This window comes from Chionomys nivalis, chromosome 5 (genome assembly GCF_950005125.1).
Source record: "Chionomys nivalis chromosome 5, mChiNiv1.1, whole genome shotgun sequence".
NCBI lineage: Eukaryota > Metazoa > Chordata > Mammalia > Rodentia > Cricetidae > Chionomys > Chionomys nivalis.
Window position 1 is genome coordinate 70,102,080 of NC_080090.1, and position 23,561 is coordinate 70,125,640.

Sequence of the window (23,561 nt, forward strand, 5' to 3'; positions counted from 1 at the left end):
TGAATAAAACTGAAAAAAATTAGAACACTGAGATAAATACTTAATATTTTAATAGCAAGACTTTAAAATGGAAGTCCCAACTAAGATTCATATCTATTGAAGAGACACCATCAACTAAAACCAAAGAAATTATTATAAGAGTTCGGGGACAGGATGGTTTGGGGCTGTTCATGTAGTGAGAGCTTCATTGAGATACATCTTGACTAAAATCTGTTGCTGGTGAGAATCAAAACCTACACACACAGGCAAACTATGTCAATACATTGTAACCAGATGGCTCAAAAAACATACTGACACCAGACCTATCAAATACATTACAGGCTAGAAGATAATTGCAGTAAGTATCTTTCATGCAGTGTCTCTAAGGGTCAGAATACTTGCCCTCAATTTAGGAGGGGTTGCTTTTTATCTTGATGGGAAGTAGAAAACAAACGAGATTAGACACTACATTCCAGGTCCCCTAGCAGGCCACGTAATCGGATTCATATGTCCCAGTGGGGACATTGATTCTTACTTTTACTCTTGGCCATGTCATGGGATAGAGAATTCAGTGATATCAGAAACCAATGTCCCAGTGACCCTTCATCATCAATCTGAATGTTGGCTGGCTGAATTTCTTTGCCTTTCTTGCTTTCTACTTGTTGTGAAATCTCCTTCTGATCTTTAAAAACAAAACATGTACTTGTAATGAAATTCTTTAAAGTTAGTCCATGATGTTTTCTGCTGTCAGAAACTAAGAATTGCAACTGGCCCAATAATGGGAAAGATACGTGTGCTTTGGGAAGGAAAGATTTAATTCAAGAATTTATGATCTGGGTTAATTTGTCTGTCTTATAAAAGAGCACTCTGAAATGTTCAAGAGTTGAGGGAAAAAAAAAACAATCCTATTGTCTCCTTAAAATAATTTACTGAGGTGGAGCCGGGTGGTGGTGGTGCACTCCTTTAATCCCAGCACTCAGGAGGCAGAGGCAGGAGGATCTCTGTGAGTTTGAGGCCAGCCTGGTCTACAAGAGCTAGTTCCAGGACAGGCTCCAAAACTACAGAGAAACCCTGCCTCAAAAAACAAAAACAAAAACAACAATAAGGACAAAAATTTACTGAGCTGGGCAGTGGTAGCAACACACCTTTAATTCTATCACTCTGGAGGCAGAGGCAGGCGGATCTCTGAGTTCAAGGCCAGCCTGGTCTCCAAGAGTTAGTTCCAGGACAGGCCCCAAAGCTACAAAGCAACCCTGTCTCAAAAAACCAAAGTAATATAATAATTTACTGAAAATGAGAGTTGAATGTCCCAAATCTCTTTTTAAAAAAGCATAAGTCAAAATTGGGCATGTTGAGGTGTAACAGACTACTTTCTACTTACTACTACTTAAACACTTATCACTACTGAGTGTTTACTCAGCAACACTTAGGTTCGTTACTGATCCTTCAGAGAAACCTGTAATGTGTCTTAGTTGGGGTTACTATTGGTGTGATAAAACACATGACCAAAGGGAGTATGGGGAGAAAAGAGTTTGTTTGGTTTACACTTTCACATCTGGTTCATCACTGAAGGGAGTTAGGACAAGAACTCAGACATGGAAGGAACCTGGAGGCAGGAACCGATGCAGAGGCCATGGAGGAGCTATTCACTCTGTCTTTATTTGTGTCAATGGGAGTAGAAAACATAAATGAGGACCAGTGCGTTTTTCTTAGTAAAATGCTTAGTTTTAAGCAGTTTGTTGTTGAAGGGAAGTCTTCCTGAACTTTACTTGTAGGCAGTAATAGTTTGCCTAGAATTAAAGCTAGGACAGATGTTTTTGCCAGTGCATCCTGAGCTGCAGAAGTTCTTTCCAAGCGGAGATAGTGGAGACACTGTCCGTTCATGCTCGAGAAAGCAAAGAAATCAATTTCAAACTTACATGATTATATTAGCGTTGGAACTATCACTTGATAAAGTCAGCTGCAGAGTATGCTGCTGCTGCTGCTGAACGACTTTCATGTTTTCCTATGCTTTGATTTTGTTTCTCTTGTCATTTGAATTTGTCATACTTAAAATATTATAGCTGAGTTTTCTCTTCTGCTCTGTAATTTGTGAACTTTTGAGTCATACCTCTCAAATAATTATTTAGTAAATGTTCTATCACTTTACATCCGGGTGCTCATGAGCGCCCTGCATTAGTTATGATTGTGCTGCATCTTTCTCTTATTTGTTTGTTCGTTTTTGACAATTATAAAACTTCCCACCTCAGTCTCTAGAGCACTTGGCTTACGGTATACCACCATGCCCAGTTACACTGCTGTCTTCATGTGTTGGAGTAACAGGCATTCATATTCCTTGACTTTCGTCTTCATTAAAGCATAGCTATTACTCTGAGGGAATGTTATAAGATAATCCCTCTTTGAATTTTGGGAGAACTTATTTCAGTTAATAAAAGTCTACAATTATAAAAGCATGATTTTGGTAAATCTGGCTGATATGAATTTTAGTTCCTCAGAATTAGTAGTTGTCTTAGCTTTCTATAGCTGTGATAAAAGACCATGACCAAGGCAACTTAGAAAATAAAGCCTTTAATTAGGCTTATCGTTTCAGAGGGTCAAATTCATGATCGAGGAACAAACTGAAAGTACTCATCTTTTTTTAAAAAAAAAAAATCTTATTAATATATTTTGATCATATCCTTTCCTCTTCCCAACTCCTCCCAGATCCTACCCTCCTCTCTATCCACCCAAACTTGTGTTCTTTTTTCTTCTTAACCACCCACTTGAAACAAGGAAAAACAAAAATAAAACACACACACACACACTCACACACCAAATCTAAAGTCACACAAATAAACACTGATTCCATTTTGTTCTGATCAGCTATTTTTAAGGCCTGAGATCTGCCCTGGAGTGCTGTCGATATATCCAGCGATACTCCATTGGAGAAAACCTGGTTCCCTTTCCCAGAGGTCTCAATTGAAGAGAGTTTCTTGGCTGGACGTGGAATCTTGTGTCCATGCTCTACTCTCAGTGCTGGGATTTTGTTTGATTAAATCTGTTCATGTCTGTGCATGCTGTCACATTGGCAGCTCACATTTTGAGCAGAGGTGGGAGGCAGAGAGAGAGAGAGAGAGAGAGAGAGAGAGAGAGAGAGAGAGAGAGAGTCAGAGAGAGAGAGAGTCAGAGAGAGGTAAGAGAGTATGTCTGTATGCACTGGGGGTGGGGCATGCTTTTGAAACCTCAAAGACGTCCCCATGACACACTTCCTCCACTAAGGCCACATCTTCTAATCTTTACCAACCAGTTCCATGAACTGGGGACCAAGTACTCAAATATATGCTCCCATGGGAGCCATTGTCATTGAAGTCACCACAGTGACCACCTAGAAATGTGTTCATAAGTCTGCAGACTTTTCTTCTGTGAAACCTTTTTGTTTGTTTGTTTTTCAAGACAGGGTCTCTCTGTGTTGCTTTGGAGCCTGTCCTGGAACTAGCTCTTGTAGAGCAGACCGGCCTGGATCTGACAGAGATTTGCCTGCCTCTGCCTCCCGAGTTCTGGGATTAAAGGCATGCGCCACCACTGCCCAGCTTTTTTTTTTTTCCTGTGAAACCTTTTTAAAAAATATTAGGGGATTCATTTCAAAAAGTCATTTACCTGAAGGTTCTTGAGCTGAGTTTATTGCTGCACTTAGTGTTCAGATAAGATTGGTTGTATGGAGAAAGAACTGGAGAGTTTATCTTGTATCTACAAAACATCATATTCTATGTATTTTAAAATATCTATAATGAAGAATTGTTCATAAGAGTACCATGAAGCAATTAAATAAACAAAAATTCATAGTTGAAATTTTAAAGATAGAAAATTTTGCAGTACTGAATTACAAGCTAAGCTGCCTTAAATCCTTTTTGAGCTGAAAGTGAGGTCTACTAAACAGAGCAAATGCAGCATTTCAGTAGATAACTAAATTGGCTTTCTTGTAATAAAAGTTTAACATTCAATCTATCTGCTAAATGTAGTCTACTGTCTCCATATATCAAGTTTCTGTTTCAACACATTCCAGCTCCATGCATTCAAATGGCAAAGCTAGCATATGCTTCATATTCTAGGGCCTTTTATCTGAGGCGTCTACGCTCCGCGAAGATGTTAGGGGACTCTAATTCTAGATGGAAGAAATTATCTCTCTCTCTAAAACTTGAAAGGCAGAAATATTAAAGTGTCTTTAAATAGAACTTACAAGGAAAAGCTGAAGAAGTAGGTTTATTTAGAATGTAAAGCAAAGAGGATTTGGATGGTTTAGTAGATGTTCAAGTGTATAAAAAGTGTTTTAGAGAAGCTGTAAACAATGCACATTTGAATTGTCAGCAAAGAGGGTCCATGTGAAAATGACAAAAGCCCAGAGAGAGAGCTAGCAGGAAGGATACCCAGATGTTGGAGAGGGTAAGTGCTGGAAGAACGTGCTAGCTGGGAGAAAGGCTCTTCCTTCTCAGTACAATCCCGCCTGCTGTGAAGAGACAGAGCAGAAGAGGGGTCAGCAAGCATGTCCACTCACTGAATGATAGAATGGCTAATTCACACTGGGAAAGTGCTTGGAAAGCCGTGCCACCTAGTCCTCCTAGATTATTTGTCAGTACGGGTTCCCACTCACAGCACTTCAGGCACTGGGTATCCCCCAATCAAGCCTCCAGCTCTTTGGACATCAATATGTTCAGTTTTGATGCTGCTCCAGGTTAGCCTTGGGTGTGCAGGCCGAGGACTCATTCCCAGAGAATTCACGCATTTCAGATGTGAATCAACCATCAAAGCCTCCTGACCAACCAAATATGTGTCAGAAGGTTTTCATGGCCACTGGGGACTCAATATTTTGCCCACTGATGTGGGATTCCCCTCTGTATTCTGTGAATATCATTGGTTAATAAAGGAACTGTTTTGGACCTATAGCAGAACAATAGGGAAACAGAGCTAGGCTGGGAAAACTAAACAGAATGCTGGGAGAAAGGAGGAGGATTTAAAGAGAAGCCATGGAACCGCCACTGGAGACAGATGTGCTGAAACTTTGCTGGTAGGCCACGACCTCATGGTGATGCACAGATTAATGGAGATGTGTTAAATTAAGATGTAAGAGTTAGTAAATAAGAAGCTAGAGCTAATGGCCAAGTAGTGTTTTAATTAATACAGTTTCTGTGTAATTATTTCAAGGCTAAGCAGCCAGGAACTAACTAGTGGCCTCCCTCAAACAGCCCAAAAGCCAGTAAGGCACTTTCAAAATTAGTGATTAAGTAATACTAATAAATACTCTTCAGTAAATTTACAATCACTTATTAAGTGATTCTGATAAATGCTGATAAAGAAGAAATGCTCTGCGTTTGGTATTTTATTAATAAAGGATCTTTGCGCAATGAGATGAAGAGGTTTGAAAAGATCCTGAGCATGGCCTCTGGATTCCTGTGCACCCACTTGTCAGCATGTAAGTCATTTCCCTGAGTTCTGTCAGCTTCTCTAGCAAATTAACACAACTTGAGAAGGGTCTAATGTTAACCTTAAATTTCTATCTGGTTTCTCTGAAGTAGATAATAATTTAGCATGAATCTAATTGGTAGTATATATAGATAAAACATCAAACTAATTGGTCTTAATAATAAAAACCTGGAGTCAGATAGTTGGGGTGAAAGCTGAAAGATCAGAGAAGCAGAGCAGCCAGCCACTAGTTCTTACCTCTATGAAATTCTCAGAACCAGAGGGGCAAGATCCTGTCTCTACAAATCCTCAGACTGAACGCCTTCTCTACAACACCTCAAACTGAATCCTGAGCTCCTATCTCCTCCCTCTTTATATTCCTCTCTTGTGCAGCCACATCACTTCCCATTTTCACCTCTTTCAGACTGATTCAATCTCCTGTAGCCCAAGGTGGCCTTGAACTCACAGAGATCCAGCTGCCCGTCTCCCAAGTCCTGGGATTAAAGGTGTGTGCCACCACTGCCTGTCCTCTATGGTTGACTAGTGTGGCTGATTCACACTCTGATCTTCAGGCAAGCTTTATTTGTTAAAGCCCAAACAAATATCACCACATATGATGACAAATTTGTTATCTAAAATGGACAGTGTTCAGGCCTGGGCCTTTAACCTAAATTGGGGCTGAATTTCCTCCTTATATATGTGTATGTATGGTGATGTCTCTCATACATGATGTCAGAGTGTTATGATGATTGAGTGTGAGTGGGGGAGTGGTTTTTCCTCTTATACATACACCTCAGGGAGAGTCTAGTGGGAGAAATGCCTAAAGCCAAGTATGGAGGGGGAGGGAGTCTGGAGTTTCCAGGGTGGTAATGTGCTCCATGCACATGCATGCGAAGACTACACGAGAAGTGGAATGTTTAATCAGGAAAGCACTTATAAGTATAAAAGGTATATATGTCACGTGTACTAAAACTTATCTAATTCAAGTATTCCCCAGTATTGACTAATGTCTTCGCTGTCTGATTGAAAATCAGATTAGGTATTGTAATTTGTGACAGGAAAAACTTTATCTTTTTGGGAGGGGGGGTAGGTATTTGATTATTATGAATAAGGACTGTGTTAGAGTTAACACCACAGAGTAAAATGTTCTTTGCTTCAATGATGTGTTAAGAGCATCTGCCCAGTGAGAGCCAAGCTGCCAGAGCATCATGAAGGGCTTTGCATTCATGGTGAGACGCAAGGTCCTATCTCAGACTTACTTTGTAGTAGCTGTACTCTCGCTCACATGGAGCAGTGTGGACGCACGTGAAAGGCATGGGGTTAAAACCCTTGTTAGAATGAGTAGTGAGGATATTTTATTTGGTTATCTGTTTATATGTTTAGTTATTCGAGAGTTAACTATTTGGCAGTGCACCCCTTTCTGTAAATGTATTGGAGAAGAAGACAGCATATTCTGTTCCTCTGAAAGCTAGTAATGCCAGCAGGTTAGATACTGAGTTATAGATCACTTGACAGCATACACAAGGCTCACTTTCTTACTTTATCCCCAGCGCCTTAAAACAATGAAAACACACACCTGGAGACACACACACAGATACACACAGACGACACACACACACCTGCAAAAACAATGACTACATTGCAATAAAGGAATTTGAGAGAGTGTTTACAATACTATGAACTACACCAAAGTTTTCTAGAATCTTTAACTCTACCTTGGAACGCTGGATAGATTAAGAAGAGCTTGCTCTAGGAGATAGATGAAGCAGATGATGCTTATGGAATTCCTTGAAGAATAAGTCAGCTTTTACCAGGTGCTTGAAAAGCCTTTCTGAGTGGAGAAAAGTGCCTTGTTAAGAAGGGACCACAGAAATGAGAGCCTACGAGGGAGCACCTAGTGCAATGCAAAAGGCCACTCTCAGGGTGGTGTGGCTCCCCCTCCCACCTCCAGTGTCTGTAGCCCTGTTTATTTAATTTATTTACTCATTTTGAAGACAGGGCCTTGCTACATGGGCCTGGTTGGTTTGAACTCACAGAAGTCCACTTGTCTTTGCCCCCTACACACAGAAGTTGCCCTTTTCTTAGAGAATGAGAGGTGTCACTTAGGTTTGAGAGTTTATGGCATTGCCTCAGTAAGATAACAAGGCACCTAGAGGGATAAACAGCGGAGTGATGATGCTGGAAAAGGCAGAAAAGGGTTCCAGGTGTGTTCTACTATACTGGGAGATAAAGGAAGGGGAAAATTGCGGTTGTGATAAAGGTGGCGCAGGGAAGTGGGGGAGGGACAAAGTGGCTGCCTGGGAGGCAGTAACCCTCCTTCCAGGACAGAGAATCTTCAACTGCATGGTGGCTGCAACCCTGATAAGTGAGACCGTATTCGCCCACCAACAAAGTTGGCAACTAGGGTCTAAAGGTTTCTTCAATAAGTCCTATGGAGCTGTGCTTAGTTCCGTGATTCTTGTATGTTTGTGTGATGAGATCCATTTTTTATGTGCTAACTGATGTTTGACAGCTAAAGATGTAACCAAGAATGGGTTTAGAGACACCCGACACCTTTGTAAAGCCTAAAGCCTAGTGTGCCACAAAGCAATAATGGGCATTTTTATTTACTGTTCTTTAAAAGCCAAATGAAAATATAAATCTCAACTTTGACCTTTCTGCCTTATTTAGAAGTCATGTGACTTATAGAAATTGTTGAAAAGCCACCTCTAAAACAAAGACCCTGTCAGAGAAAGTTTCAGGACAACCAAGGCCTTAAAAAACCAAACCAAAGCAAGCAAAGACCTTGTAATATTCATTGATAACCATCATTTATTTGAAGAATTTACAAATGAGAGCAAATTTTCTTAAAACACAATCTCCCCTATCCATCATGTTTTTGTATCTTGCATATTTTGAATAATCAGCCCCAAACAATGCCTAAATAAATGACTTATTTTGTTAAGAAAAAAAAAACATTAAGTGGAAACATTGGCATTTAAAGGATTGCTAAGAAATAGTTAAAACAAATATCAAAGAAACTAAATATCTTATGGCATTCGATAATATAAAACGTAGATTTTTTTTCTATTTTTAACATTAAGATTCTATGATTAATATGGAATCTAGCTTTAATTTATCACTGAACGTATCTGAAACTATCGCCATTCTCTTAATGAGTGAATTTCATAATCACATTGGTATTTGACTGTGGATTTTTTTTTAATTTTTAACAAATTCAACATACACCTGTCAAGATAGATTTTGATTTTTGTGTGATTGTTGCCAGTGCGCCACCTGCTGGTAAATCAATGGATTGGCTGTCTGCCCTCTGTAGCCTGCAGCTGATACTCTTCAGCAGGAATGAACCCTCTAGTTGGTTACCAAATACCAAGCCATCAGCCCTAAAGACAGAGGTCATGAGCTTGAGAGGAAGCTGCAGGGGTGGGGATTCGTGTCTACAACATTGGGCAGTACAGAAGCTACTGTCTGCGGAGAGAAGAAAGGCAGACTCAGCAGTGAAGTTTCAGGAAACTTACTTCAACTGTCACTTTAAGAAACCATGACTCAAATTCACTTGGATTATTACCATTTAGGAAGTAATTTCCACTTGGGAGACATTATAACCACGTCGTAGTATTTCCATTGATGAGGAAGCATTTGGAAAGTTTACCTTTTGTAAAATTAAAGGCTGCGTTTCTCCCTAGTCATTTTATTGAAGCAGAAAGGTAGGCCTGTTTGTGTGTATTGTGTGCAAAGTACTGAGTACCACACTCACTTTACAGATTAAACTTTTTTTGTTTTGTTTTGTTTTGTTTGTTTTGTTTTGTGACAGAGTGTGCTATCTAACCCAAATCTTCAAGACTGCAGTTCTCTTACTTCTGTCTCCTGATACTAGGTGTGCTTCCATGCAAGGATAGGAATACTTCATTTGATTCTCTATCTTTGGGGTTTCAGTAGACAGGCTTCTTTTTCCAGGCAACTGATTTCTGATTTTGTTGACATTGCTTGTTTGGTTGATTTATTTTTTTTTTCTTTATTTTTTGGTTGTCAACCCCAGTTCTTTAGAAGGGATCCCTGGCCATTCACAGGCAAGGAAAAGCTTTGAAATATTGAAATATATCCCATTGCCATTTCTCTTAGTTGCAAATTAAGGATAAGTTCAGGGAATATGCACTTGTCTCTGATAAATCGTGCTTAGGGAGATTATGTCATTTTGGTTGTGCAAGCTTCATGCATTCAAATCAACACCAGCTCCAGTGGGGATTACTCCCCTGATCAGAGATGGAAGTCATTCGTTTGAGAACAGTTTCAACATGTTCTGAAGAAACTGATCTAAATCAGTAGGTCGATAAAGGTTTGTCGGGATGGGCCACAGCTACTAATTATGGTTTTTAGGAAATTCAATCAGTGGTCGTCATTACATAATGTGTTGAAGTTAGCTTTCTCCATGAGAAGAAATACAATTGTTCAGAAGAAAGATCACATTCTGTCAAATTCATTTTACAGTTGTACAATACAGTAGAAACCAGGTCTAGAAATTCAATGCTAATTGTTTTCCAGTTTCTCATGTAATGTTGTTTATGAGACCTCAGAGATCATTTCACAGGCTCACAACATGTATTATCCACAGATAGAATAGATTCAGGAGCACAATAAATTAGCTGATATTTTTCAAAACTATCATCAGTTGGGTGGTTTGGTTGAATGTAGGTCTTCATCATGGTGACGTGGGTCCTTCGTCTGACCTTTTGTGTTTCCTTGGCATCCAGTGCTTTCTTTGAGTCACGTCCCCAGTTTTAGATTTCACTATGTAAGTGTTTTCTTTTCCAGTTGTAGCACATGCCTGCACCTTACTGCTTACATTTTCAACCCAAACTTACGATATAATCTGGCAATTCTTTCATGAAAAAATGATGGAGCTGTTATTTTTAAGTATTGTTTTAATTAGCTCACCCCATCTTAGGAAATACGACACGTATTTTTGTAACGTTTTACAACAGGCTAAAGTGATATTTAAAAAAAAAAAAACAACTTTTAATATGATTCAGTTGCTGCTGAACTTACAAGTGCTTGTGCCATTCAGATTTATATTTTGTATTTCTATGTATGATGGTAGTTTTATAGTATTGTTTGAAACAGTCTTCTGCTTTTGAGGCAACAAGAATAGGGAGTCTCTTAGCTGCCCCCCACTCCCCAACAAGGACGCTTACTGCTGGAGAAGAACACAGAAGCCCGCTTTCATCTGCATAGACTTGGGGTAGCTGCAGCTGCAGGGCCACATGCTGCCATGTGGCAACCAGAGGGCCAAGCACAGCCTTTAGCTCTCCTCCATGCTATTTCTACAGGGCCATTCTGTGGATTAGCATGTTTTCTATAATGTTATAAAAGGGCAGGCAGGCTCTTCGCCTTCTTTCCTCCAGCAGGGTGGCAGCTCTCATCATGAAGGTCGAGCTGTGCAGTTTAAGCGGGTACAAGATCTACTCCGACACGGGCGGCGCTAAGCCAGGACCGACGGGAAGGTTTTCCAGTTTCTTAATGCAAAATGCGAGTCTGCATTTCTGTCTAAAAGGAATCCCCGGCAGATAAACCGGACTGTCCTGTACAAAAGGAAACACAGAAAAGGACAGTTGGAAGAAATTCAAAAGAAAAGAACCCGCCGCGCAGTCAAATTCCAGCGGGCCGTCACTGGTGCATCCCTTGCTGATATAATGGCCAAGAGGAATCAGAAACACCAGAAGTTAGGAAAGCCCAGCGAAAACAGGCCATCAAGGCTGCCAAGGAAGCAAAAAAGGCTAAGCAGGCATCCAAGAGGACTGCAATGGCTGCTGCCAAAGCCCCCACAAAAGCAGCACCTAAACAAAAGATTGTGAGGCCTGTGAAGGTCTCTGCTCCCCGAGTTGGTGGAAAACGCTAACTTGGTAGATCAGAGTTTTGAATAAAGTCCATTTCAAACTAAAAAAAAAAGGTGGGAGGCAGGCAGATATCTGTCATTCATTAGTCCATGTCACCAGAGACAATACTGCAATAAAAAGGAGAATATTTTCCAAGATGACTGATGAAGTAAATTTCTGATGGCCAGAATTGCTTCACTGAGTATGAAATTTACATGAACATAAACATGCTCACCGTATCATCATCACTTCTTTAACACGTCCTAAGTTACATAGGTATTGGTATGTTTTTTATGTCAGTAAAGCAGGTAAATGAATTTAAGTTTTTACTTAAACCTAAAATAAATTTTAAGTATTGAGAGACAATCCTAAATTTCATGAGAGGTAATAACCTTTACTTATAAATAGTTGGATAATCTAAATAGAATTTGAGTATACATGCACAGGTGTATTTAAAATTCTGTATTATTATTTTGTCCTGCTTTTCCTAATAATAAAAGATTAACAATTAAAGCAACGATTACCTAACATCTACTATCTGCCAAGAATTGCTCTGCTTTATTTATATAAAATAGTTGACCCACCATAACCCTCTGAAATAGGTAATGTTGTTATTTCTATTGAAGTATAGACAACATGGAATCAGCAAGACCCGGATTTATTCTAGTTCTATCTTTTAAAGACTTTGGACAAATTAAACTATTCTGAGCTTCATTTTTTTCACCTATAGAGTGAGACTTGCATTCAGTACTTTGCACATAATACACACAAAACTAAGCCGACCTTCCTCCTTCAGTAAATTGACTAGAAAGGAAGGCAGCCTTTAATTTTACAAACCAATGCATTTCTATTTGTGAGATATTTGATAGGATAAAGTGTTTGAAACATAGTAGGTTCTCAATAAATGAATGTTTAGTGAAAATAATGAAAACATACAGAAAATTTGCCAAAATACTCTAAATATGTCCATGGTCGCTAAATATTGTGAATACTTGCTTAGGTTGAAGCACTAGAATTAGCTGCTTAATTTGTCATTGGTGAGTAAGTCTTCTGGAAGATGAATCTCCTTAGGTGTGGTTTTTGAAATTTTCCCAACCAGTAGCTCAGAAACAGCCAACAACTTGCAACAGTTGGAATGCACACCTCCTAGTGCAAGGAAGATCCTCGTAGTGTCCAAGGGGTGATGAGATTTGATTTTAGGTTGCTAAAACATTTATAACCAATTTCAATCGCTCATAAAGTCACCCAACACTTTATGAACTCTTTGTTTGTGTCAAATGTGTTTACATTTATTTTGGATCATTGATGAGAAACTATTTTTAAGATGCATGCTTTAGTTCACTATAACTTAGAAATAAAACATCAGCGTTTCCTTATCCCACCACATCCTGTTCCCATTGCGTTGGCTAACAGTGTGCTGCTGTGGAAGATGGCAGCACATGGTGGTAGGAAAGCTGGACGAGAGCTGAAATGAGAAAGAAAACCTCAAATAAAAACCACTTAACCTTAGGGCCTCAGACTGGACTTTAGCTTCTGAATCCAACTTTGATATATTTTTCCTTAGAAAGTGGAACCGTCTTTCTCAGCAAGAAGATGTTGATTGGATTTGTTTGTGGGTTTAAGAGGTCATGGCACTGAAGAGTTAAATTACAATTCTTCTGTCATAGTCTTGCCCTATTTCCACTACTTTACTAAAAATGGGAATTATTCCCCGCTGGGTTAAAAAATTAACAATTAAAGTTATTATAGCGAGAGGTATTATGTCCTATTGACCTAATCAAAGACTGACTCATTTTCACCATCACTCTTGGTGAGCAGCCAGGTTTACCTCCCTGTGTTCTCTCCTGCCCTTTCTGACTTTCTTATCATCAGCATGGATAGTCTTCACGGGGCAATGGTAAATTTCTCACCTCTTGTGGGATGAAGTCATTCCATATGTATGTTCCATGCAGATTTATTTCATGACCCCGGGCAGCACCCTACATCCAGGCTTTATTTGCTCAATAACCTCTTCGCTCTCTGTATCCTGGTTTGAGTAACTGACATTTATTTTTACTTTGATATCTGAACCACAGAGCCTACCAGTGGGATTCTTGCTGGGACACATGCCAGGCCAGTTCTGGCAGCTTCATTGCAAGGCACCGAGTTTAGACAAAAGTCTTGAGAGCCATCTCAAACTCTGCAGCAGTCCTAGGCTCACAGGAGCTAGCCACAAGCAACATCTTATTTTAGAAAGGTGGGACTGAATAAATGTGAGTTGCCAAGAACTTGAAAAAAGGGACAAATGGCTCCTCTTTCTCTTCATCCCCTGAAGATTGTCAGTGACGCCCCTGTACAATGTGCGGTCCCCCAGCCTTTCAGAACTGATAGAGTCCAGATGGAATCGCAATGTGAACTCACTGGCTCTGGCCAGTCTGCCCTTGACCCCATGCATTTCTTTAGCTCTGTGTTCACTGAGAAGAATCTGTGGAATAATGAGGCTATCAACAAAGTCCACAGGCCGGAAAGGGCCTTTAAACATTGACTTCAAAGACGAGATCATAATTTGAGAACTGCAATGTAAACAGGGTGGAAAAAAAGGGTGTTTTTAAGCTGTTAGCAATTAAGCACCAATTAGGCTCTTCATTGCCGCCACCTCCTTTGAGTGTGAATAGCGTTTCCAGAGCCTCATTTCTCTTAGTGAAAGGCACCATTTGCACACTAACCCGCAGTAGAGTGATGCGCCATAAGCACACCCAGGTCTAGGTTGTTAATTGGATTTCTCAATGTCATCTAGAATAAAAGCTCAGTGAAGTAGGATGCAGAGAGAGAGAGCCACGCGTATCCAAGTGAGCGCAGCTCCTGATTTGTGTACAGAAACATGAGCAACGCACAAACAAAACCCAACCGAACCAGCTTGCTTCTCTCAGAATTGATGGGATCTTCCTGTTTCAAGCACGGTGAAAGAGAGTTTGTTTCCTTTGGCTCAATCAACTGGAGCATTTTTCTAAGAGAATTATTTATTATTTCTTAGGTAGCACTATCTTTGGAGATGAATTCTTGCAGCCTAACATACAGACATAGAAAGCAGGGGGTGAGCAGAGGAGTGTGTCAACATCCCAGTTATGTTTTGACAATAAATTGTAGGCTTCAAGTTTCAATTTCAAAAGTGTCTCTTTTTCTGCCCATACAAATAGCAAACATTAGATAATTTGAGTCATTGCCATTTCTTGTTATAGTGTGGTCTTGAGGCTGTGCATGCATGAGTCACGTGACTACTACAGCCGGGTTTTAAGAGAAGCTGGCAGTTATTATGATTGAAGAATGGCTGTTATTCCATCAACTGTGTGAAGTATCTTTTAGATCCAACCCACTGAAGATTACAGAATGTTAAATGCTATGGAAGATAATGGGAGGTGCATAGTATGAAAGATATCATCTCAGACTTTCTCTTGGAAAAGAAGGCTTGGTTTAAACAAAGCCGACAGTCTAACCAGGACACATTATATTTCCAAGTTTGCTTTCATTGTTTGGAAAGAACTGAAGGCTCCACTTGTGAACTTTTCTTGAAAAAAAAATTTAATGGAAAGTTTCAAAATAGCAGATAAGACCCAGAGCCTAGAAATGGGGAAAGGTAGCAACAGGGCTCATGGTAACCAGTGGAGACAGAAACATGGCATCAGGGTCAAATTCATTTTCTTTCCAAGGGAAGTTTGGTTCTCTGGCCTTCATTTCCTTTAGTCTCTCTTTTTTTTTTTTTTTTTTTTTTTTTTTGCTGATAGTTCCAGACCTGTGATGGGGGTGTGATGGAGTTCTCTTCCAAATAGTAAAGTGTGGGTGGTACAAGCTTAAACAACTTCTGATAAAGCTTCCACATCTCAGGTCAATATAAATGCGCATTTCACCATCAAACTATCATTTCATTTACAGAAAAACCCAAAGTCACTGTGATGCCCAAGAACCAGTCATTCACAGGAGGATCTGAGGTCTCCATCATGTGTTCTGCAACAGGTTATCCCAAACCAAAGATTGTCTGGACCATTAATGAGATGTTTATTATGGGTTCACACAGGTACTGGGTTTGTATCATCTTCTTGGTTTTTATTGAATGAAAAAACTTGACGAAATTCTGGTACCAAGTGAGTCAGACCCAAACTCTAGTATTAAAACTTGATGAAAATCTATGGCTTCATACTATTTTAAACAGGCTAGGAAATGCCAAAACATAATGTATATGGTGACTTTAAAAAGTATGAAGTCATTAATCCTTAATTTCAATAGTTAAGATAGAATATTCTCCAATCTTTTAAGTAAACATGACACCGTGCATCATTCTATTTCTAACTTGAATGAAATGGGATAATAAACTTTATTTTGGGGATAATATGTTATGGTTATAATCAATCTGTATAAGGAATTACCATGAATTCAGTGGGAAAAGTGAAAGACAGGGAAGACTGGAGGACACAAAAGAAGTTCCATTACAGGCCATAGATATTCTTGATAGCTGCTTCCAGTGTTACTACAGAACACTAATGAGCCTTTTATGCTACTGCATACTTCCTAAAGAGGCATTTAGGTTTAGAAAGCAATACATATGTGGACCAGAAGCATCGGGGCTTCTGGCCCTCAGGCTTCCATTACTCCTGGTTTGGTATGACAAGGAAGCTTAGATTTGTTCCAGCAAACTGAGCCAGATTCTATTTCCAGAAGCATCACAGACTCTGTGGATGATGTAGGGGCATTACATCTCTCAGGTTTGCATGTTGAGGAACCCTTTTCTGAGCAGTTCATCACAGGAGCCAAGACTACCTGGGTGCAAATTCCCATACCTCAGTTGTGAAACCTCTTCACACATCTGTAAAACAAAGATGCTTGCATTATCTGGGCCATTTGGTCATTGGGAAGATTGAAAGTTTTACTAACTAAAGAGAAGTCTTCCATAACAATCTACGGCATAAAGCTAATTCAGGACACATGATATCTATGATGTTCTGTCAACTTGACACCATCCAGAATCACCTGAGGAGAGGGTCAGTGAGGGATTGTTTAGATCAGGTTGTCCTACACATGTACCTCTGAGAGGTTTTTTATAACTAGGAAGATCCACTCTCCATATAGGCAGCACCATTTCAGGTGCTAGGTCCTGACCTGTCCAAGAGTGAACAAACAAGCTAAGCAGGAGGTATGCATGCATGCATTCTCTCTCTGCTATCGACTGTGCATGGGATGTGAAGAGCTACTTCAGGTTTCTACCATGGCTTCCCCATGATGATGGAACATAACATGAGTTTTAAGCCAAATAAGCCTTTTTTGTCAGGGTATTTTATCTGAGAAACTGGGCTCAAAAATAGGACAGCATCTATTATTATTATTATTATTATTATTATTATTACCATGTTATCATTATTACATCTTTCCTTGTAACATGATGCTCTTGATGATGTCTGAGATAAACGGAATTGTAACTCTAAAATATTTAAAGAGGGTACTAAAATGTCTTGCTAGTATTATACAATGTTACTGCAGTATTTTAGATTTTACTTTACTTTTTTTAATCCAAAGATACAGGATGACTTCAGAAGGCACTTTGTTCATCAAGAATGCAGTTCCCAAAGATGCAGGGACCTATGCTTGCCTGGCAAGCAATGCGGCTGGAACCGATAAGCAGACTTCTACTCTCAGATACATCGGCAAGTATAATCAGTTTAAAAGGCAATGGAAATAGGGCGAATGTCCCTGTTAGCGATGGAAAGATCCTTCCTGAGAACTAATGGTAAAGATCAGTTGTGCCTGATACTGTAATATCATTCATTTCACACATTGAATGATTCCTCACTAGACACAAGTGAGGAAATCTGTTTGTCAACAGAAATCAAGGAAGTGTACAGACTATGAAAGGCTTCTAGACTGTCCACAGAATTTTACCCTATCATGGTTTATTTTCAATAATATTTCATTTTCAAAATAAAAATTCTCCCTTCCAAACTTAAGGCATTTATTAAGGTGTATATAATGATATTATTCAAGAGCATATCTGTTCAAAATAAAAATTCTCCCTTCCAAACTTAAGGCATTTATTAAGGTGTATATAATGATATTATTCAAGAGCATATCTGTATTTAATTTGAACTTCTTAATATTAGTTGGAAGTATCATGATGTGTTCAGTGTCAGGTTGTAGATTGTGAATCCTTTATTTGGATAAATAAATAACCTGCCTTTTCATCCACTTCAACTTGACTCCAAACGCGATAACATATGAAAACCGTCAGTGTTGAGGAGAAAAGCATAGGAAAGCCACAATAGATACAGGGAATGAGTGGCGGAAGAGAAGTGTCACGTCACAGGAGCCTGGAAAAAGAGAGCACAAGACACATATAGAGGAATTATTTAAGGGAAAGTTGGTTTCAATTCAGAAATAACTGAATTAAAAATGTTCACGGAAAATGGGTGAAGACATAACCGAGGATGAGAATGTGGACTCAGTGATGCAAATAAAATTCCACATGGCAGAAGTAAATTTTGTGCTATTCACAGAGACGCCAAATATCCGAGTTTTCTTGCTGTAGAACACCCAGAGTATGACAAATTCTCTGCTGGAGACTGAGTGCTAACACAGAGACAACCAACCAAAACCGCACCAGTCCTTACTCTTTAAAGCTCCAATAATGGGAGTTGATACAGAAAACTATAAAAACAAAGCACAGACAATTACCGTGAGGCTGTGGGGGAGGTCAGCGGGGTAGAATGAATTCTGACTGGGGAATGTCAAAGAGTTCCCAAAGGAGATAGGATTTAAGTTAAATCTGAAAGAATGAGTGGAATCTGAAGCGCCTCTGTGGCAAAGGAGAGTTTGGGGAAGAGGGCTAAGGCAAAGGGAGGAGAATGAATAAAAGAGCAAAGAGCTTTGTGTTCGGGGCTCTCAAGTAGAGCTCTTTATCCAGTGATAAGCCAGCAAACCAAGTGCAGGTGAAGCTGGAAAGGCAACCGTTTATGGGCTTCGAAAGCCAAACTGTTGGAAAGCAGCAAGGATTGCTGGAGGGTTTTAGCATGGGAATGATGTGATATTTGAGGAGAAAACTCTTAGTTGTTTAAAATGATCTCAGTTGAAGTTACGAAGGTCTTGAACCATTTATGTAAAATAAAGTGTGTGAGTGAGCTAATGCCAAGGGATAAAGCCAAAAGCAACAAGAGAAACACAATGTATAATAAACATAAAGAAATAAATGCATTATAGGAATGGGCATCCATATTCAGCATTACTGTTTCCATCATATGCATTTGTACACACACAACACAAGGGTCTTTCTGCTTCTAAATGTAAAATGGGGATATAATACTGGGGTAATGTTCATTGTTTCACTCACCAACATAAAGTCCTTATGGTGTTTTCTAGACAGTGACTGTTTGTATCTTTGTGTTTTTCAGAAGCCCCAAAGTTGGTGGTAGTTCAGAGTGAGCTCTTGGTGGCCCTTGGGGACACAACCGTTATGGAATGTAAAACTTCTGGGGTCCCTCCACCTCAAGTAAAGTGGTTCAAAGGTACATTTCTTAAGTCTGGTCATGTTTGGCTCACTTCATTTTTTTTTTTCTTTAAAAAAATGATTTGTTAAAAATTTGTTTTGGTGTGTGACTTAGCAGGCCTATAAAATGTGTTTATGATCTCACTGGAGACAATAGTTCAAAATTCTGAACTCTGAATTTCAGGATTTGACATCTGGTATGGATTACAGGACTATGAAATCAAAGCAGGAGAAGTCTGCCTTGCTAACCCAGCTGAACATTCTCTTTGTTAGTTTAGGACTGTTTCCTGTCGAAAACTGTCCAAGAATATTCAGTTGATGTTTAAAATAGCTTCCCTGGTTTTAGTTCACTTTTCTTAGAGATGAGCGTTCACACTATAAAAATGCTAGATCCTCAAGGATGCCTTCTGCAAATTGCTCAACTGCAGATACCGAAGCTTGCAGGAAAACTGACAGACAGGCGACATCCCGGTCATTTTTAAGATATGCCCATCAGTTGGAGAATTGATATCCACATTTGAATGTATAGATAGACCCCTGATTCTACAAGAACACAGGAGTGCTCTACTGGGTCTTAATGTGGCGTGGTCTGTGTGAAGATGATGATAACCTGCCTCTGTGTAAAATCCCCTGCCTCTACTTCCCTCTCAGCTCATTACAATAAAAATAAAGAGAATGCTGTAGACTCTGTAAAGAGAGGTTGCTAGGATTATTGAGATGCTGTTTGCAAAATACTTTTTAATCTTCAGATGAAAAATGCTAAATAGCACAAAGCACAGTTGTTATGATTCTGTTTGTTAAATCATAGATGTTCCCATAGCAACAGGTTGATGTCATAATCACAAAATTATGTATTCACCTCGGGTTCAAACTTAGGGAACATGAGGTGAAAAGAAAAAGGCTTTATGTAAAAAGACAACAAATATTTTTTAAATAATTTAAATCAAAATCACGGAGGGAAACTAGGAAGTAATGCCATTTTTTTACTTTTCTAGCTCAAAGTTCTATGTTTGTATGTTTTCCTTGATTTAAAAAAAAAAAGTATTTCTGGTTTTGTTGCTTATTGAAGTTCCTTAATGAGTTCCTTATTTCAGTGACTATAAACTAGTTTCACTTATTAGAAATGCTTAACTTTTTGAATGTCCATTTAAATAAATATACAACTTCAAATTCAGATTGTGGTTAAATAGACATAGTTTTGCGCGACTCAGTAGTTTACGATAATAGTAGACTCCAGGATGTTATGGGTGGCTCCTTGTGTAAAATCACATGGAAAGTCTTGTTCACAAAAGGCATGCTTACCTGAAAAGCTTGTTCTTCATGTCAATCTCTGTTTCACAGAAAACAAGGAGGAGCTAGGGAATCGTGCAGCCAAACACATGGAACAATCTGGAATTCATTTGTTTCCTATCTCCACCATAGATATTGCAAATCAGTGGGTTCAATTAATAACATCCCAGTGGATTTTAACCCACAGGGGCATGATATTGATTGATAGTACTGTCAGGTAGAGTCAAATGCTCATTAACAGCATATATCCCAGAACCACGTATCAGACCATATCACTTATCCCAGTGGATCTCAGTCTACATGGGCATGAGATATTGATGCATCGTACCATAAGTCACAGTCCAATGCTTATGGACAACACACTTCCCTGAACTCCGGATCAGTCCAGCTCACCCTGCCAGTCACAGGCAGGTAATTTATTGCATCTCAAGAGGTAATCATCACCAGGAGAAAACTAGAAGCTAAAGCTTTCCTCGGGTTGTCTGACTCTAACATGAGGAGACGGAGGCACGTGGGTTCTTGTCTCCTGGGGACAAGGCAATAGGGAGCTCAGGAAATCTGACCTCATAGGAACCATAGAAGTAGAGAAGAATTCCTGCCTTAACCTCAAAGTAACTTTGCCATAAATGCATTTCCTAGGCAATTCTGCTTGAATAAAGTAGTGTTTAAAAACATCTCATTCAGATCATTGGAGAAAAGAATTCCCTTGAGGCAAAGTGTTCTCTAAGACTTTAGGTCTTTTTGTTGCTAGAAATGAACAGTATAAAGTGGTTTTAAGGGAAAATCAGGGACACCATTAAAATCTTATGAAAAGGATATTTGTGGTAAAATATAAAATTGGATTTATTTATTGAGATTGATGGTTCTTAAATGTAGTTTGAAATCTCTGGGGGTCTTTGAGGGATCCACATGCTCCAAATTATTTTAATAATAACACTGAAATGTTATTTGGCTTTTTACTTTCATTGTCTTCCGAGTGAGCAGTGGAGTTTCTGGAGGCTACATGATGTATGGTATTCAATAAAGAAAAGGCAAGAGCAAGTATGAGCACTCAGCTGTCTCCTATTAAGCTGGACACCAGAACTATGGAAATTTACAAAAACGTAAAACAATGCCACTTTTCTTACTAATTTTTCCTGGTTTGGGAAAATATTATTTTTATAAAATATTTTTATTATGCAAGAATCTCTATTAGTCTTGAATAAAATAAACTATGTGAAAGTTTTTAAATTTCCCAATATGATTTCTGAAATATTAAATACAAATGAATATAATCCTCACTAATAGCACATAACCCTGAACCCTGTATCAGACCATATCACCCATCTCAGCGGATTCCAATCCACATGGGCATGAGATATTGATGCAGTGTACCATAAGGCACGGTCCAATGCTTATGGACAACACACTTCTCTCAACTCTGGATCAGTCCAGCTCACCCTGCAGTCACAGCAGGCAGTTTACTGCATAAGGGGTCTGCATCACCATAAAGAAAAATTTGCTGAGTTCTTCAGTCATTTGTAAGAGGACACATGACGGTCCTCGAAACAAACGTTTCTAACAACAAGTTAATTACCATCAACTATTTGAAAAGTTCTAGTGTTAAACTTTATGGCTACAGAGTCCGGAATTGAATTGAGATGATAGCAATGTGAGGATTTTCCTCAGTAATAATGATTGTTAAATCCTAATTCAGCATTATAAGGTTTATTATCTTACTAAGTATGATGTTCTTTTAATTGTATTGAATATTGAAACTAAATAACACTACATCACATCTCTATCTGAGAGGAACTCCATCTATACTTCTCCGAGTTCTTAATAATTTGATGAATAATTTTCAGTAGAAATCAAGAAAAGAAAGACTACCAAAATGTGATCGAATTACAACCTCGATTAGACTTGTGCTTTCCAACTTATTTCTTCTTTCTCTGTCTTCTTCCTTCCTTCCTTCCTTCCTTCCTTCCTTCCTTCCTTCCTTCCTTCCTTCCTTCTTTCCTTCCTTCCTTTGTGGCTACTGTTTCTTCAGCCATTTTATTTGGAACAAAAGTGGCCAGCAGAAGGTCTCTATTTCATCTCCTGACACAGATGGTGTCTTTTGACATACAGGAATAAACTAAAAGCAAGTAAATTACAAAATTCTAAATTCATCTTAGTCCAAACATTCTAACGCTTGAAGAACAGCGAGGTCACACTGCATCCTCCTCTAGTAGGAGGATTGTTATGTCAACATCATCTGCTTCTGTTTATTAAAATCTCCCAGAGGCACTTAGACAAAGTTTCTGCTGCCTCTCTCATTTGCAAGTGGACTGTGTAGTAGCAAGTGTAAGGCTGCCTAGGGGGTTGCAATATTGAAATTCTGGAAAATACTTTGTTTAGGGCACTGACAGTTGCTTACTTATTAGAATTTTGTTGTTTTCAAATTGAGAGGTTCTTTGACATCCTCTCTTCAGAAAATTATACAACCAAAAGAGGATTGTCTACATGTTACGAAGTCTCATTGATTGATGCTGTTCACAGTATCCTCTTAGAGACCTACTTGCTTTCAGGCTCTTTGCCTATTTAATAGTTGCATGTGTGTTCTCAGTCCCAGGGTACATGACTGATGTGTGACATTTTAGAAAGTATCTTTCAGATTTGCAGAATGTCATTAAACCCTAAGATCAAGGGCTGCCAAACCTCCTGAGGGATTCTAAGAGCCTCACAACAAACGGAAAAATGTGTTAAATGGCATTATATATCCAGTACTATTTTTTTAATCTACTGGTCATTGTCATTAATTTCATTCTTTGATTAGGAGACAATTTGGGAGTTGGAGAGCATAGGAGAACATGCATAATCTTCCTTATGACTCTTTGAGGTGTTATGTCTTTTAATAATAAGTGGTTCTTGGAGGACCAGAAGCTCTGTTGGGACAAGTAGCATACAGAGGAAATCCAGATGTAGCCAGTCTTTCTTGTTTCATTCTCTTCTTGCCTTGAGATCTCTATCTACTTCCTCCAAACATACTATCACTCCAAATTCAAATTTTAATTAATGAGACTTCAGCTGAGGTAACCCAAGAAATTAATAAAAACTCACTGTTCTTTCAGAAAACTTTCCTTTCTTTTCCAAGCAGCCCTCTTCTTCAGTCATTTATACATTTCTCAACCCATTGTGGCTTATCGCAAGACGGACTATTACTGCTGCCATTCAATAAAGAATCACTCACTAATCTAATAGCATTGATAGCTCAGGCACTTCCAGGATCACTGAAAGGCTTCATGCTACAAAAATAATAGAAGCCCCTCATCAGCCCTCACCATCCTGCTCTGTTTTGACTGACCAAAGGCACTGTTTTGGTTTCCAGCCTACCCCTGCTTTCCATGTGGCTCCCAAGAGCTCACTCTTATTTGGATATTGGTAGATGGAGGAAAAGCAGTTGTATAGTCCATTACAGGACCAAGTTTTAGATCATAGAAAGTAAAGCGTCTATGTTG

At 39.1% G+C, this 23,561-nt stretch overlaps 1 protein-coding gene and 1 pseudogene across 1 annotated transcript in view; both read left to right on the top strand.

Annotated features, from left to right (window-relative positions):
* Hmcn1 (hemicentin 1) overlaps positions 1-23,561 on the top strand; it is a 456,088-nt gene that overhangs the window by 215,194 nt on the left and 217,333 nt on the right. Inside the window, exons 12-14 of the mRNA XM_057769675.1 lie at positions 15,198-15,339; positions 16,833-16,960; positions 18,698-18,811. Coding sequence (XP_057625658.1) covers positions 15,198-15,339; positions 16,833-16,960; positions 18,698-18,811 — 384 coding nt within the window. The remainder of the gene's footprint in view (positions 1-15,197; positions 15,340-16,832; positions 16,961-18,697; positions 18,812-23,561) is intronic.
* LOC130874394 (60S ribosomal protein L24-like) lies at positions 10,834-11,344 on the top strand (annotated as a pseudogene).